This window comes from Crocodylus siamensis, chromosome 1, assembly GCF_052110815.1.
Source record: "Crocodylus siamensis isolate JL-2025a chromosome 1, ASM5211081v1, whole genome shotgun sequence".
Taxonomy (NCBI): Eukaryota; Metazoa; Chordata; order Crocodylia; family Crocodylidae; genus Crocodylus; species Crocodylus siamensis.
In genome coordinates this window covers 191,359,507-191,377,409 of record NC_143395.1, presented here as the reverse complement: position 1 = coordinate 191,377,409, position 17,903 = coordinate 191,359,507, and the positions used below count along the sequence as shown (strand labels likewise).

At 46.9% G+C, this 17,903-nt stretch overlaps 1 protein-coding gene across 1 annotated transcript in view; it reads left to right on the top strand.

The window, feature by feature from the left end:
- Nucleotides 1–14,286, top strand: part of ANKEF1 (ankyrin repeat and EF-hand domain containing 1) — a 33,376-nt gene extending 19,090 nt beyond the window's left edge. The window contains exons 7-9 of the mRNA XM_090031550.1: nucleotides 2,003–2,190; nucleotides 5,124–5,267; nucleotides 14,102–14,286. Of these exons, the coding sequence (XP_089887676.1) occupies nucleotides 2,003–2,190; nucleotides 5,124–5,267; nucleotides 14,102–14,254 (485 nt within the window). The 3' untranslated portion in view covers nucleotides 14,255–14,286. The remainder of the gene's footprint in view (nucleotides 1–2,002; nucleotides 2,191–5,123; nucleotides 5,268–14,101) is intronic.
- Nucleotides 14,287–17,903: the final 3,617 nt, after the last annotated feature.

Sequence of the window (17,903 nt, the reverse complement as noted above, 5' to 3'; positions counted from 1 at the left end):
TGTGATCTTTCTTTTTGGCTTGGTACCGTTCTTCTGATATCAGGTGGCACAATGCCAGCCATTACGTACAGACTATCCTTTGGTATTGGCTTTAGACATCCTGCTATTTCATGACAGCTGTCATTTAGAATGGGATCTATTTTCTTGGTATGAACTGATCATTCGCATACTGGACATGCATACTTTGCAGTGGAGTAACGCAAGGCAACAGCAGTGGTTCTTAATGTTGCTGGGCTAGCTCCCCAGTTTGAGGTGACCAACTTTGGAAGTCTATTGTTGCAGGTTCTGACCCTCCCTTTTGTCTTCTCTACATGTGCTTTGAAAGTAAGTGTTCAGTTCAATAAAACTCCCTGGTACACAGGGTTCAGATGATTATTCAGTGGGATTCCATCCTAGATGATGTTTAATTTCTGCTTCTCTATGGCATATGTAAAAAGCTAAGCCCTGTGTCCTGGCATGAAGCTGGTTCTTATTGTAGTAATCTGAGAGGTTGCTCAGTGCACATGTTAATTTGTTCTTGATAGTGGCAAAGTACTTCTCTTGTGACATGATGCAAAGACCATCAACATATATGAAACGCCTCCTATTATTCTGTATGGGATGGTCATTGGTATAAATGTTAAAAAGGATCTGTGCTAGCACCTTACCCTGTGGGAGGCCATTTCATTGTCATCCCCAGTGGCTCTATTTCTTGCACAGCTCTATGTAAAAACATCTAATCTCCAAAAGAGTTTGGATAAGCTGCACTAGGTGGTAGTCATGTGTCATATTGTAGACTTTGGCCAGCAGGCTTCAGTAGTTGACTGTTTTGTATGCCACACTGGTAGATCTACAAACACAGCACCTGTTATCATCTCTTTCTCAAATCCATCTTCTACATGCTGGGTGATGTTTAGTATTTGGCTAGTGCAGGACATGTCTGGTGTAAATCTAGCTTGTTGTGGTATTAGATATTGTTCAATATGAAGTGAAAGCCGAATGAAGATAAGGCATTCATAAACCTTATAAAGATGTCATGGAAGTAACACTGGCCTAAAGTTCTCTGGGCCAGAGGCATCCTGGCTTTAAAAGAGCTATTACATGGGCTTGTTGCCATAATTTAGGCATTCCAAAGTTTGATGAGCAATTGTTAAAAGGCATAATACCCACAACTTGGTTGCAGGACTGAAGTGTTTGTTCTGCTCTGTGCACAGGTCATTGAGTCCAGTTGCTTTGCCATTCTTCAAGTGACTTATTCTTACTAGAAAGTATAAGTATGTGAAATGTCAAAGTTGTTGCTATATTCCTTGTGCTTTATTCCTTGTGCTCCTACATGCAGTGGGAATGTGATAAAAACCTTGTTTATAGGAGTGTTCCTGCTATCATATAAATTGAAATATATATGTATATATTGCCAATACAGAATATTTATGTTTGTAGTTATTTTCAAAGCATGGGACTGCTATCAGGGGTTAGGGTATTATTATGGTTGGGATGTTGAACTCCATAGTTCCTAATGAATTCACAGGGATTTGAAATTGCTCTGTTAGTTCCATGCTCTTGCTTTAAGAGAGTAACAAACCTTTTGACTGTCCATTGTCCTCCAGTAGGCACTGGAATATGTGGAAATCCCTGATCATGCAGTACACTGGCTATTTCCTTAGGGGGTGCTGAGTAACCCCAGCTTCAGGAAGTCAGCACTTTGTGGGACCAGGTTCTGCCTGGGTTCAATACAAGTGACATGTGTCATGCTAATAAAGTTGCAAGGCCTGGAAACACCCAAAACAACTTATGGGTATGATTTTGCAATCCTTAATCACATTTATGGTATTTGTTCCTGCAGACGCACCCAGTGATGGCATACAGGTTGTTGCATATGTAAACAGCATTTAACAGGTCGTGAGACAGTTCTGTAGATTGCAGTGAATTATGCAGTTACAGCCACCAGAGCGATGGTCTGTTTCCTTGGATAATTCAGCTACCGCTGCTGCTTCTTACCATTCACACTGTTTTTGTTAAACAGGACAGAATACTTTGGATATTGCAAAAGCATATGCTGATTTTAGATTAATCAACTTGCTGCAGGAGAAACTGGACCGTCTACCAAAGGCAGCAGAGAACAAAGTAGAAAAAGGGAAAAAAGGTGGCAAACCCCAGCCATCTCCTAAGCCCAAGCAGAAGCCTGAAGAGGCTGAAGCAGTGAAAGAAGAGGTATGATACCTGGGGAAGGGTAACGAGAAATCACGAAGGAGATTTGTTTTTTTTCCATAGGCCAGTGTTTATAAATGATTTGCATTTAGTTTCCCTCCCAACTTTTGCGTACAGACACTTTTACAAAGTGCTTTTACAAGCAATCATAAGTAGGTAGCTCATCTGGTAGTTTAGGCACTGGCCTGTGCATCAGATATGCATTCAGTCCCCACTCTGCCACAAGTTTGTCTGCTATTGAGCATGAAGGCAGCTACCTTTATACACAAATTAAATAAGATACACACATGTATTATAAAAAACAAACCATGGGGATTGTCCTGTCTATATAAATTAGAAACTCTTTGGGGAAAAAGCAGATGCCTCTAGGTGCTATTGTGTTCATATTCTTCTTATGGCAGGTGTAGAACACCCCAAGACAAGTAAGAGCTCAAAGTCTCAACTTTCACTCCGGTGCCCCTACCCCTCACAGTTACCGGTGTCCGACCATGTATTCACACCACATTCTCTTCCTACAGGCATAATACAAGTCCCTTTTTTCCTATAACATTACCAATTCTTTAACATTTCCAACCCAATAGACTCAAAACAAAATAAGAATGTTGCAGATTAGATTGGTAGAAAACATGATGCGATGGGCATTGCATGAACACTAGAGATGTTCCAGTGGGTTTAGTGACTGAGTAGCAACCTGGAGCTCAGAAATATGTAGAAAGTTACAGAAGAAGAGCTCAGTGGTCATCCCTTGGCTATAGCCAAACTGTCCCAACAGGATCTGCAGGAAACATCCTGCATCTGCACTGCACCAGAAATAGCTTCAGGTTACTTCATGAGTGGGAGTAATCAGTTATGAAGTAACAAGAACCCAATAGTGTATTGTAGAAGGGGAGACTGAGGCATGAAGGTGTTAGGTGTTTTGCCCAAGGTCACACAGGAGGGCTGTGGCAGAGCCAGAAACAGCATCTGGATCTTCAGAGGCTCAAACCTTTACCTAAAAGCTCAGCCTTACTTTCTGCTCACCTGTGCAGTCAGAACACAAACCCCTTTGATCCCTTGTATCATTTGGGCTGAGCGCTGTTATCAATCAGAAGATTTGGCAACTCAAAGCCAGGAAGGAACATAATTACTGTCATACCTATGGGCATCTAAACATCTTATTGTAGCTTTTGACTATAGCCTAGAGCAGCGGTTCTCAATCAGGGGTCCGCAGTCCCCTGGGGGCTGCAAGCAGGATTCAGGGGTCCCTGGGGGCTGCAGATCTGGTGCAGTCATGATCTCTGAGGTCAGCTGAGGTACCCCACACCTGGGCTGAATCTGTTGCCACTGCCAGGCTCACAGAAAAGTACAGATTTTCTCCCTTAAAGGAGAAGAATGTGGGAAACCATAGGTTTCCCTTTGAAGGCTAGCAGCGTTCCAGCTTGCAAGGGGCTGCCTGAGGCTAGGAGGAGCAGGAGGAGGCCAATATGGCACACATGCACATAGCAGCCAAGCAGCAGTGTAGAGCAGCTCCCCACAGGTAAGCTGGGAGGGGAGGGGGCATGGACAATGTGTTGAAGGGTGGGGGAGGACATATGCCCCCATCTCCCCCTGATTTCTGTACCCACAATGGGCATAGGGCTGCAGCCTGGTCAGACTGGCCAGCAGGACCTAGCATGGGAGGGAGCTGTGGGTTGGGAGTGATGGGCACCAGCAGGGGGCTGCAGGTTGGGAGTGAGGGGGGACTTCAAGTCCAAAAAAGGTTGAGAACCACTGGCCTAGAGTACTTCTTTTGTTTAAAGTTAGTGCTTTGAAAAGCTCCATGTGTGAGGACACTGCTGCTACTTTGAAATAGCAAAGTACTTGTTCATCCATTGCAACTGTGAATTAATTAATTATCCTAGAACAGTGTCACTCACTACCCTGCCTGCTGCCTGGCAGTCCAATAGCTACATATTTTACAGAATAGAAATGAAGGGGAAAGAAATGCCCTTGGCCCCCACATAATCTATATAGTCATCCCTGCATGGTACTGTAAAGACTGAGTGACAGAAGACCAGGTTTTCTTAAAAGGAAATGCTATTTCTTGAGATAATTTGGCCTGATCAGGAAGCTCCTGAAACGACTGGAAAGTCTTCAATTGAGATAATTAGTAATTGAGCCAGGCCTGCTGATTCTTTTTCTCTTCTTCAAACTGGGTCTGTGGATTATCTCATATGCTGCCTCTTTACATGTTGACTGAAATAATTGAGTCCTATTTTTCAATCTCTGAATCTGTTCTACTTGAATGTTCTGTTCCCTTACACATTTGCTGGAGCCCTGCCAGAACCCTGAGTACCTTATCATTGTCCCCTAATTCACCAGCAAGTGCTGACTGTAATGGTTTCACTGTGCTTATGGCACTTCAAATTAGGTCTCTCTCCTGAGCTTTTCAGGGCTGCTTATTAATCAGCCCCAGGGGATGGTATTTACAAACCAAAAGCAAATACTCCTTCTGGGGCAAAAAGGGCTTTTTCTATAGCAGTCCTGCCCTTGGTGACCTAGAGGATAAGTGACTAGAGCAAAAAACCAAAATCTGGTTCCGATCTCCATGGTGTAGGGACTGCTACAGTCTCTGAGCTTCCAGCATGCTTTTAGTTAAGGGCTTGTTAAATATGTGGAACATGGAGAAAGCACCAAGTCTAAACAGTTCAGCTGATTCTTGTGCAAGCATTAAAATTTCCTGTAAATTCCCCAGCATCCCAATTTACTAAGTGCTTCCCTTATTTGTATTATTGGGAAATGTTTATAGATTCTCTTGAAAAACTTGATTCTGTAATGAAAATGCTTTCCAGGCTGGCCATGCCCCTTCCCTCCCTTCTGCCCAGATGGTGGGTAAAAGAAATTCTAGATGTTGTAGGATGCACCCATTGTTTGAACACCTGATATATTTATTTAGTTGATGCTTGCTTGTGTTTCAGGTTGCACAGATACCTTTGCCAATTGTAGAAAAATCTATTTTTGAAGAGAAGGAAGAATCCCCCATGGACAATGTTATTCATCTGAATTCACTGATAACCAGCGGCGCTACTAAGAAAGTTGATATCACATATATACCCAGAAAAGTAAGTCTGTTAGCAGAACCTGAATAATACTGTGTTTTGACACTGAAATGAGGATGATAATAAGCTCAGATGCTCAGCAGGTGTAAATGTATACAGCTTGACTGCAGTCAGATTTAGGTCATAGGAGCAGGACCCTTTTACACCAACAAACCACCTGGCCTAACATATTTAGAAATATCACAAATATTCAGCTTTTCTCATGATATGGAGTCAGGATTTTCCAGATCTAGTGTTAGTGAATGTGTGTGCACAACACTTTAAAGTGGGCTAAAAGCTCTTGCACCACTTTAATGGTGTTGGTGTTTGCATGCCTCAGTGGCGTATTGCACATTAATTCCAGCTGCTGTAGGAAATTCAGCGTAATGTGCCTCAAATGACTTGTGGCGCAGCAAACTAAAACTCCTCTAAGGAACTCTATAGCAGTCCTGCCCTTGGTGATCTAGAGGATGGAGGAGTTTTAGTTTGCTGCCCCTACAGCTGCAGAGTGAAGCACTGGGCTCTGTGCAGCTCTACAGGAAGCCCTGCAGCAGCCCGGGAAGGCAGGCTTCGCCCAAGAAAGGCAGCAAGCCTGATCTTTTTTTTTTTTTACCCCTAGAGACTGCCTGTATGCTTGAGCTGCACAGGGGCTTGGTGCTTCCCTCCGTGGCTGCAGTGCGCCCTGCGACTCCCCGAGCAGGGTGCCTGCAGGTGGGTACTGCCTGGGGAGCAGGGGTGGGTGCGGGCACCGCTGCCACAGAGGGAAGCACCAGCCCCACTCTGCAGCCCAGGGACTGCTCCACCTGCTGGCAGCTCACCCTCCCCTCCCCACCAGAGAGGCAGGTAAGTCAGAGGCATGTGTGCATGACACAGGGGCTTAATCAGCCCTAAATTGAAGCAGTGTTTTTTAAAACCTACTGCTTGAATTTAGGGTCCCCGTTTTGGCTACACATGCCCAGTGTAAACATGGATCCATATAACTGTCTAATCCCTTGTCAGAGCCTGCGAGGATCTTGACTTCATTGAAATCTCAGTTTCAAAGAAAGCATTTTCTTCTGACTGAGTACAAATTAATGTCTCCAGCATTTTTTATTTTACTTCCAATCAGTAGATCATAACATGCAACAGTCTAGTAAAAATAAAGGTGTTTTTTTCTCTGAAAAACAGTTACCATTTCAGCAATGATTGTGTGACAAGGTGCAAGTGTGATTCCAAGGTGACAAGATCCATGTTTTTAATCTCTTCTACAGCTGTTTGTGGGACTGGCTGCAAGAATAAGAGCTTTGAAAACAAAGAGTGGTGGGGGAGCTTCTTGAAAAGCCAGGCTGCCATTTGACTGGCCTAAGGAGTTGTTCAATTATATTTTAAAAAGTCATTGAGAAAATAAATTTACATTATTCACATTTACCTTTTGAGGAAAAGGCCCAGCTAAAGGCAACTTTTTGGATTTTTTTTTAACAGCCAAGTCTCTTTTCTCATTAGATAAGGACCATAAAAACACTTTAATTGGGATTGGCCTGTGGAATTTACTGCCACAAGATTTTACTGACGTCAGGATCTTAGCAGGATCCAAGAGGGGATTAGATAATCATAGTTCCATGTTTACAGTAATAAATATTAAAACTAAATAAGATGTTTTAAAGATACAAATCCATATGCTTCAGAGAATAAACCATCTTCTCACTGAGGGGAGTTAGGAGAGAATTTTCCCTGGCATGTTGTCCCACAGTTGCCTATCTGAAGGTTTATTATACCTTCTTCGGAAACAGCTGCTGCTAGCTGCTCCTAGTGACAGGTTACTGGATGGAAAAAAAAAAAAATCACTGCTCTGATCCTGTGTGGCAATTCTTGCTTCGCTAAATTATTGTAACCTGACGTAACACACACACCAGGGATCCCTCCAAGGCAACCCTCTTAGTTGCAGATAAATTTATGGCAGGAGTGTCAAACTCACCTGGGGCTTAGGGTTGGATCAGGAACACAGGAATTCTTGTGGGACTAGTCCAGACTGAGCTATGGGGGCAGCTGGTGTGTCCACTGCAGTGGCAGGGATTGGGGTGATGGTGGCGGGTCCAGAGGGGGCAGTGATTGTCTGGAGATGGTGACAGATTTCATGATGGGGGATCAGGTCTGATGGTGGCAGGAGTCTGGGAGTGGCAGTGTGGCAGTGGTTGGAGTGTGGGGCTGTATCCAGATATGCAGGCCCATGTTGTTTGTGGTGCCACAAACCTCTTTGAGGCACTGGAAACAGAACACAAGGAATATTAAAACATGGCCTGTGCTGCAGATTTGCAGTGCGGGTTGAAATTTAACAAAAAAACCCTCAAAAACCCTGGGGAAAAAAAAGCAGTACAATGCATGTCCAAGAAGCCTGTCTACTGGCCAGGCTTTCATGCTGCCTGACCCGTGTTCCTGCTGCTCCAGGCCACCGGGGAGGACTGCTGAGGCCAGCACCAGTGCTGGCTCCAGCCTGCAGTTCTTCCTGGCAGAAGACTTAGGAGGTGCTGGGCACAGATGCAGGGGCAATTTCTGTTGATGCAGGTGCGTGCTCCTGCATGTCTGGACATGGCCTGGGGTATGTAACAAGGGTTCAGAGACAGCTGTGGCAGCGAGCCAAACTCACCACCGATGGCTATAGCCAGTGGGGCCAAACAGTCCTGCATTTTGTGACGGGCTACATCCCCAAACTTCTGGTGGCCTGCTGGTAGCCCAGCAGGCTGGACAGAGAGGCTCCACAGGTCAGATCTGACCCACAGGCTGTTTGACACCACTGATCTATAGAGGCAACAATCAGATCCCAGTCCTCTTTCAAAAACTTATCTTAAGACATTTCTCCTTCAGTAACAATGCTCTGCCTGCAGTACGTACCTGCAGCTTCCTTTATTGCACAAGACTACACATTTTGAAACCATGACTGACTTTGGCAGGAGCATTTGCCACCCACTTCATCTTTGATGCCACACAACAGTGACAGAGAAGGCTTGTTAGAATAAGAAAGCATCACTCCTAAAGGTACTTTCCCTGTGCTTCCCTATGGAGTTATTGCCTACTAACTTCCTTCAGTCACAGTTTCAAAAGAAAGAAGTAGTGTGCATAGTATACTCTTGCAATGATGATGCAGTGAATCACTTCTGATCCTTTGGGATGAGTAAACCAGATTCATTTGGCAATTTAAATCATAGGCTCATATAATCATAGAAAATTAGGGTTGGAAGGAACCTCAGGAGGTCATCTAGTCCAATCCCCTGCTCAAATCAGGGCCGTCCCTAACTAGATCAACCCAGCCAAAGCTTTGTCTAGCTGTGTCTTGAAAACCTCCCAGGATGGGGATTCCAGAACTTCTCTGGGTAACCTGTTCCAGTGCTTCACCACCCTCCTAGTGAGAGCTCTCTCAATCACCACATGTTTTCAAACACAATGGCCAGCAGCTCTGCAAACATATTAGCCAGCACCCTCAGATGCATTGCATCTGGCCCCATAGACTTGTATACATCCAGCTTTTCTAAATAGTCCCTAACCTGTTCTTTTGCCATTGTCTGCTCACCTCCTTCACAAACTGTGCTGCCACGTGCAGTGTCTGGGAGCTGATCTCACCTGTGAAGACTGAGGTGAAAAAGGCATTGAGTACTTCAGCCTTTTCTGCATCATCTGTCACTAGGTTACCTCCCCATTCAGGGAGGAACCCACACTTTCCCTGATTTTCCTCTTGTTATTGACATACTTGTAGAAACCCTTCTTGTTACCCTTCACATTCCTTCCTAGTGGCAACTCCAGCTTTGGCCTTCCTCCAGAGGAAGGCCTTTAGTCGTCTCTCCAAGTCTCCACTTCTTGTAAGCTTCTAGGCCTGTGAGAAGCAGCAAGTATTTGCTTCAGATTCAGATTTGGATTTGGCTGGTTTGGAGGGACAGTGATTTGATTCAGTGATTGGAATCACTGTCCTTATTCGATTTGGCTAATTCAGATCTGGAGCTTGGCACCAATTTGGAGATCTGGCCATAGACGATACAGGCAGCCGTCCTCAGTGTTGCTGGACACAGCTGCCTCCAGCTGGTAAGTCTGTTGTGGTGGACAGAGGAGGGGGGAGGGAAATGGCATGGGTGGGGGCAGATAAATGCCTCCACAGCAAAGCAGGGATTGGGGCTGGGACAAGCTGCCCAGCTGGGGTGGGGGAGCATGGGACTCAGGGAGGGGAGCTCCTGTCACTGCGCACTGCATGCCGCCAGTCCAGGAGCTGCTCTTCTGGTGGCTCCTCCAGCAGCTCTCACTGCTGGTCCAGGAGGGCATGGGAGTGGGCATGTGCCCCCTGATATGCGCAGGGTGGGCTGGGCTGGGCTGGGCTGCACTCTGGATGGGCGACAGAAAGCGCTGGGAGTGGGAGCTATGCCCTCCTGCCACTCACCCAGCCAGGGAGGGGAGGTGTGGGACGGTGCCACTGCACTGCCTCTTGGACAAGCAGAGCACAGCAGCAGAAGCCACTCTAGCCTCCCTGCACCTCCAGGACAAGCCACGGCTTCACCTTACACTACCCCAGCTGGGCGAGCAGCAGCAGGGCATGGGGGCGGGCACGTGCACCCAGATCAGGGTGGGTCTAGTGGCAGGGGCTATGGGAAATTTTAGGGTGGCTGCAGACACTCCTGCAGCCCCTACTCCACTGAGCTCTATGGGTCAGGCAGAGCCAGGGCTGAGCTCAGGGCTGCAGCTGGGGCTAGCCATCTGGAGCACAACCCTGGCTCCATGCACCCTGCAGAGCACAGCCTGACAGTGGGCTCTGGGACTAGCCTCCCAGAGTGCGCCTGGCCCAGCCTGTCCTGCACAGATCCAGGGGCACACATCCTATCCCATGCCTTTTCAGACCGGTGGTGAAAGCTGCCAGAGGAACCACTGGAAGAACAGCAACCAGACATGCAGCACACAGTGGCAGGAGTCCCCTGCCCTGAGTCCTGTGCCCCCTCCCCTTGCCCCAACTGGGAAACCTGTCCCAGCTCTAGCCCCAATCCCTCCCTCACTGTGGGGGTGTTCATCTGCCCCACCCCCCCATGCCCGTTCCGTCCCCCCTCTGCCCACCACAACAGACTTACCAGCTGGAGGCAACTGTGTCCAGTGTCATCAAGGACTGCTGCCTGTATAGTCTATGGCTGAATCTCTGAATCTCTCTGAATCAATTCAGAGGCTTCTTCATAGTTTCATAGTTTCTAGGGTCGGAAGGGACCTGAGCAGATCATCAAGTCCGACCCCCTGCCATGGCAGGAAAGAGTACTGGGGTCAAATGACCCCAGCAAAGTGTTCATCAAGCCTCCTCTTAAAACCCCCCAGGGTAGGAGCCTGCACCACTTCTCTTGGAAGTTGGTTCCAGACCCTAGCCGCCCTGACCGTGAAGTGGTGCCTCCTGATATCTAGCCTAAAACTACCCTCTGCCAGTTTGTGACCATTATTAATAATTGATTCAGACCCTTTAACGTGTATCCTGATTTGATTCAGATTCGGCAATTTGCCCACCGAATTAGGCTGAATCTCCTCTGAATTGAATCAGCTACCAAAGCTTCACACAGCCCTATAAGCTTCCTTTAACTTACTGAAGAGTTCCCTTCTAAGCTAAGCTGGTCTTCTTCCATACTTGCTAGTCTTCCTGCTCACCAAGCTAGTTTGTTCCTGTGTGCTCAGTAAGGTTTCTTTAAAATACAACCAGCTCTCCTGTTCTCCTTTCCACTTCAGACTGGCCTCCTAGGGGATTCTGCCTATCGGTTCCTTGAGTGAGTCAGAGTCTGCTTTTCTGAAGACCAGGGTCATTACTGTGCTTCTCTCCTTCCTTCCTTTCCTCAGGATCATGAACCTAATCATCTCATGGTTGCTGCTGCCCTAATTGCCATCCACTACTACAGTGGTTCCCAATCTGTAGTACGCATGCTACTAGTGGTATGCAGACAATTTGTCAGTGGTATGCATGCCCCACCCAGAACTTCTGCCCATGAGGGTCAGAGTGAGGTGCCCATGTATATGCCCCCCAACATACCCTATTGCACCTTGCTCCCACCCTCATGGGCAGAAGGGCCAAGCTCCACCAATACACAGCTTCCGGGTGGAGCTGCTGGTGCTGCAGCCCCTGGGGTCCTGCTCTGCTTCCCTGGTCTCCTGCTGGCTCTGGACAGCAGACAGGGAAGCAGCAGGGCAGGGCTGCAGCTGAGCGGAAGCACGTGGCTTGGGGCTGAGGATGGCAGCAGTGCAGAGCCTGTACCCGGTGGGTATGAGGGAAGGTGAGGTGTGTGGGGATGTGCCCACACTTCCCTCATGGTGTGCAGCCCTGGCAGGCAGTAGGAGTGGCAGCATTAGATGAGGGCACTCAGGGCACTTGTGCCCAGCACAGGTGCCCTGTGGGGCATGGTTCCAGCCAGCACTGCACATTGCAGTGAGGGGTGCAGCCTCTGCTGGGCTGTCAGCATCACTGGTGATCCCCACATGCACGTGTAGCTCTCACACTTGCCAGGCATGGAAGAGAAGCCCCTTCCATGCCCGGCAAATGTGCTGGACCAGACTGTCTTCCCCAGTGGGGCTGTGTGGCACAGGAGGGAAGATGCAGGCATCTTCCCCTGGGGAGTGGGGAAGGCAGTCGGCTCCAGTGCATGGGGCTTCTCTCCTGTGTCCATCAAGTGAAGGGAGTGCTAGCGATACAGACTGCCCAGTGGAGGATGCTCCTCTCACTGCAATGTGCAGCGCTGGCTGGAGCCATGCCCTGCTGGGCACCTGAGCCCTGAGTACCCTGAGCACCCCTGCCTGCCACTGCTCTATGGTGGGGAGTGCAAGGAGTCCCCACACCCCCCCCCCTCCTCCCTCATACCCCACTGTGGCAGGACACTGTTTGTGCCTGCCACTTTAAGACCTGGGGCCAAGCAGTCAGCAGGTATTTAATTGTGGCAGCCATTTTAGAGCTCTGGCTGCCCATGTAAACAGGACATTTTGCTGTTGGCTGGAGGCTTCATGGAACATCCTGGAGGTAAGGGCTAGAGTTGTAGGGGATGGTCAGGAGGCTCCTGGTCCTGGGCATGACCTAAAACTGCACCTGGCAGGGAGTGGGTGGCTTGGTGGGGCTCTCAGTGGCGTGGGAGCCCCCAGGAAATGCCAGGCCTGTTACCACCCCGGTGAAAGGTAGGTCGGAGTGCCTTAACCCCTAGGCCCCACAACCGGGTGGGTCACCTGCTAATAGGGCCAGAAGGCCCCAGAGATAGAGCTGGGCTATAGACTCAGACTGATTGAGAAAGTACCCTCGACTGGTTAATGGTGGGGCCAGGACCAGCACCAAGAAGGTCAAAAGGGCCAGGGGCCCACTGCGAGGGACCCCCAAGCTAGGAGGCCCTGGGGTTTCCAACTGGCCTTGGAGGTGATGGCCAGAGGTCCCGGCGGGACCATACCCTAGAGGGGAAAATAGTTTCAGGGAGCTAGATAGCCTGAATGAAGGTGGGGTAGGCTGCCTGAATGGAGGGATCTTGAAGGGGCCCAGTGTGGGGCTGGTGAGAGTAACAGCTGGATGCCATCTGTGAGACATGGCTTGCGGTGTAGGGGAGGTACGGAGCCGCAGATACAACCCCTTGGCCCCGGGGCAAGGAAATGGGCGGCCTCCCAGTTAATTAACAACAATTAATTAATTAATTAATATCAAGGTGTGTTGGGTGAGAAGGCGGGCAGTTGGCCAGGAACAGGTGGGCAGGCCAAAGGCAAATTGGCCCAGAGAGGGCCCCCCCATTACACTCATAAACCCCACACACTCACACAACCTGCCTCCACAACTCCCCACATATACACAACCCCCAACATACCCTATGCTCCCACACACACACAGCCATACCCCCTCACAACCCCTCCCACACCTTACTATACACACACACAACCACATCCCCCAACCTTCCCCCCCACACACACACACACACTCCACCACACACACACATGCATGCACACATACACCACCTTAAGTGCTGGTGGTATTTAAGGTTGTATTGTTTTAAACTGGTGGTATGCAATCTGTCAGAGTTTGGGAATCGCTGCACTAGTACATCTCCCACCAGTTTTTCCCTGTTTGTGAGCAGCAGATCAAGAACAGCATGGTCCCTATTTGGCCTCTCCAAAACCTGCTCCTGGAAATTGTCCCCAACACTCTCCAAAAACTTCCTGGACTGCCAGTGAACTGTTATATTGCCCTCTCAGCAGATGTCAGGGTGATTGAAGTCCCGCATGAGAACCTGGGCCTGTGATCGAGAAACTTCCACTAGCTGTTTGAAGAAAGCCTCATCCATCTAATGACTGGCATTCGGTCTTCTTTCCTGTGCCATTGCTGGGGAAAGCCCATGGAATGTTCTTTACTGTAGCTACTAATGATGCTTGCATGTTTCACAAGGAAACTCTCCAACTGTATGTAGAAAATTCTGGGAAAGGTACTAGTTCTTCTAGGTAGGGGAATGAGAAGAACGTTTCAATGAGCTCTTTCATACTTTACAACATCTGGGAGATATTTTGTGACTATACTGCCCAATTGTAGGGCAGAATTGTCAAAAGGAGCAACGGGATAGGGGGTTTTCAAATGCACTGGAGTAAGAAAAATAGATTTCTAATTTCCATCAGAAGACAATGCCCTTTAGGCACCTAACTCCTGTAAGCACTTTTGAAAATTCCTTATCTAAATTGACCTGAGCTGGTATAAAAGAACTCCCTGTCAATATAACCAATCAACTAAATAATCAAGAATTAGACCATCTGGTATTCAATTTTGATCTTGAAAAACCCAGTGTTCTTTCAGAATGTTTCATACAGGAATGTATGGGCATTATCTGTTAATTAGGACATACCGAACCTTAATTAACTTTGTTTTCCAGATTTGGACTCCTGAAGCTACAACAGAAGATCTAATAAGAAAGCGGGAATTGCGTCGTGAGCGTTTTACTTACGAGGTGGACTTTGAAGACTTCATGATGCCTTTTAAGCGGAATTTCATGGAAAAAGCACGTCAATTAGAAATGGCTTCCTAAATTAAAGCCATGGCTTTCTTTTGAATAAAGTTCAGAAGGGGATTAAAAGACAATTCTGTCTTCCTTTGTGAGGACAAGATCATGTAGCCCTTATTTAACATCTGACAATTATGATACCATTTTTGCATAACTCTTTTTTTCCTTTCTACAAACTAGTTTTCTTGCATTGAAGGGTCAAGGGCTTAAACTTGGAAGATGCTGCGTCAGCTCCAAGGTTCCAGAAGCCTCAGAGGAGCGGTCCCTGGCTTGCCAGGGCACTCAGTCCACAAAGTCAGCTGATATAAGAAATGCATCCTCCTTATTTAAAGCCATTTTTTGGAAACAGGGACAGCTCTTCCAAGGGCAAGTAGTAGTTTTATTTTTTTTTCTCTTAGGATATTAAAATGATAGTATGTGAACAGGATAATTTAATGATCGAATAAATCATATATAGATGTCCTCATTTGGCTCAGTGAAACTGGGTCTTCAGTGAAGGCAAAATCATTGTGTTTTACTTTTCAGAGAGACAGTAGACATATTCCTACTACTTAAAATTCAGACCAAGCCATAACAAGTAGGTCTGGCATTAACTCGTTTTCACATTGTTCATTTTGCTAAGTGTGAGAAAAACAGATATTGGGCCTCTTTCACCAATGAATTAGTTCAGTTCTGTTCTGTTACATTATAATTATGACTCAGGCCCTTCAGTTCTTGTCAACATACTGGGCAAGACTAGACGAGATGATTTACTGCTCAGTAGATGAATTCTACTGCACATTAGTGTGCACAGCAAAAACCGTGCTAATATGCCAGTGCACAATAGCTTTAGTCTACTGTGCATTAAGCATCATACAAAAAGTGTGCAATCATGCTAATGTGCCGTACGGCAGCCTACTGTGCATTTATTTAGTACTTGATTATACAAGTACTAAATTTAATGTGCAGTAAGCACTGTGCATTGATGAATGTGTAGATGGGCCCACTGTGGCCTAAACTTGCAGAAGAATGATCACTAGTACTGTGACAGCAGTTTCTGTCTCTCAGGTATGAATAAAGCCTATCTAAATCAACGTGTGTTCTAGGCATGAGTAAGAAAGGCTGTCAAGTATTGTTTCTATTTTTCAAGTAGGCTTTGTGATTTTGGGTGGAAATGTACAGACCAGCATACCTATTTCCTCTGCCTGAAGGAGGCCGAAAAGACTGGAACTGTTTAGTTAGAAGAGGTAAATAAGTATGTAATCGAGGTTTCTGAAATAACAAAAAGTGTAGAGAAGGTAAATCGGGCCCTTCTACTTACTCTTATAACTCTGGGACAATGGGCTCACCAGTGAAATGGAAAGGTAGCACATGAACCCAATGGAAGGCAATATTTTAACATAACGCATAAGTAACGAGTGGAATTGCGTGATTCGTATGTAACCCTTCTGCTGGGCACCAGATGCCAGCAACAAGGGCCCGGTTCAAATTTCAGGGTACTCAGTAGGTTTTTAGTGTGGCTCAAGCCTCCACCCAGAAACCTGGGATCACTAAATTTAGCTGGGGTGTCCCACATAAACAAACCCCCCTCCTCTCAAGCAGTGTAAACCCAAAAGCACAGATTTATTACAAAAACCAAAGGCAAAAGAAACAAAGGAATACACCAAATACAATTTGAAATGCTATCAACTACAAGGCATAGTTTTTAGCTTGTGCCCTTTTGGGTAGACTCCACCCATGCCCAGGCAGCCTGAGACATGGGGGACTCACCCAAAGGGTTGGTTCTGGGGGCCTGCACCCCTCTACTTGCCACCTAGCAAGGGGTGGTACAGGAGAGGCCCACACTGGGGAATCTTATGAGCTGCTCCTAGGGGTTTGCAGTGCTTCAGGGAGTTGCTAGTGAGTAGGCCCTTCTGTGATTTAACAGGCCCCATGTCTGGGTGTCTGCGGCTCCAGTCAGCATACTGCACCCCCAAAATTCCTAGTTCCAATCCCACAGCTTCAACTTGGTTATAATAGCTGCAGAAGAAGTTAAAGAGGAGCCAGGCCTATCCTGACTTGGGGCATGAACTACATCTAGTCTCAGCTACAGTCAATCTGAGACAAAGAGGCAACGAGCTCCTAAAGCCTAACGCCACAAAAAGAGGCAGGCCTATATGCACTGGGGCCTGGAGTACAGCCGGAGTCAGCCCCACAGCTGGCTGAGACAAAAGAAACTGCAGCAGCAACAAAAAGAGCTAAACCTCAATCCTGCCCCAAAATTTGCCAGGCCTCAATCCTGGTAAAAAATATGCCAGACCTTAGGGATTGATACCCCCACGGTATTATCCCATTCAAAACCCAGGAAAAAGCAGGGAAAGAGGGAGAGGAGAGGAGCCCAAACTCTGAGATGGACTCTCTCGTTCGCCTTTACCTCAGATTTCCCCTTCACATAACACTAACTCATTTCTCCAATGAACAAGGGAGAGTCCCCAACCCCCCTCCCCACCCCCACTGGGAGCACTTTTCTCCAGCTTGCAATTCAGCTGTCCAATTCAGTTCTGCAGCCTCCTATATATCTTAGCACAACATCACCCCAAGTTTTCCAATCGGCGATTGCCATGCTTCTAGCTTCTCTCTTGGCCAATTCATTTCAAAGAACACTGCCCAGACTAGCCAGTCAGACTAGGGATCTGGTCTTTCCTGCTGTATGTGACTGAAAACCAGGTTTTCTGATTTTCAGTACACATCAAGGGTCCTAAACAAAACGACAGGCATCAGGACACTGCAGAGGGGCCTTCCTGCTTACATGCTTCTCAGATTACGAAACAGAGGGAAGGGAGATAAAATACAGCAAACACACGTACATATAAAATGGTCACATCTAAACTAAAACAATATATAGAGCAACATGAAACTAGAACCCACCTTGCAGTACAAAACAATATACATAGCAACACACGTTTCAGTGTGGGTGGGTTGATGCAATGGGTTTTTAAAAAATGCTTGTACATTTTGCTTGTGTAACACATACCATAAGATGGCATTTTAGAAGAGTCGTACTTTATGATTCTATAGGCCTAAGATCATAGAAGATTTTATAGGCCTAAGGAACAAAACACCTCTTGTTTCAGGGCTTCGGTCTATTAAAGCTGAACGTGGTAAGAAAAATCCTTTCCCTATAGTCAGGTCATTCCATTATTGGGATGCTTGTTCCTTCCTCAGAAGGATCTCTGTAACAGCAGACCAAACTAGATCAGTAGCTGCTCTTTATCTGCTGTCACAATTTCAAGACCCACTATGTTCAGCATACAAGTGCAAAAACCTTTTGTTTTTTAATAGCCAGACCTGTAAATTTTGCATGGAATCTGAGACTTGGGCTGGATTCTTTCCTTGGTCATTTTAACTGATTAAAAATTGTACAAGCCACGTTTAACCCATGCTGATATCTGTAGAACAACGTTGCCCTTACTGGGTTTGCAGAGGTGCAGCTTGCAACTGACTTTTGTGGGAGATTTGTCTGAGTAAAGACTTCAGGTATGAGGCTTTATACTGAAGGCACTCTGTGGTGAATGGAATAGGTATTTTACAGTCCCCGTTACCTAAATGGGCTAGATATTCTTTCTAGCTGCATGCAGGCTGTTAGTGAAACAGGATGGCACCCGGAGGCAGCTGTGATGCCCCCTAGTGACCAACTTAATCCTGTCTGGATCCT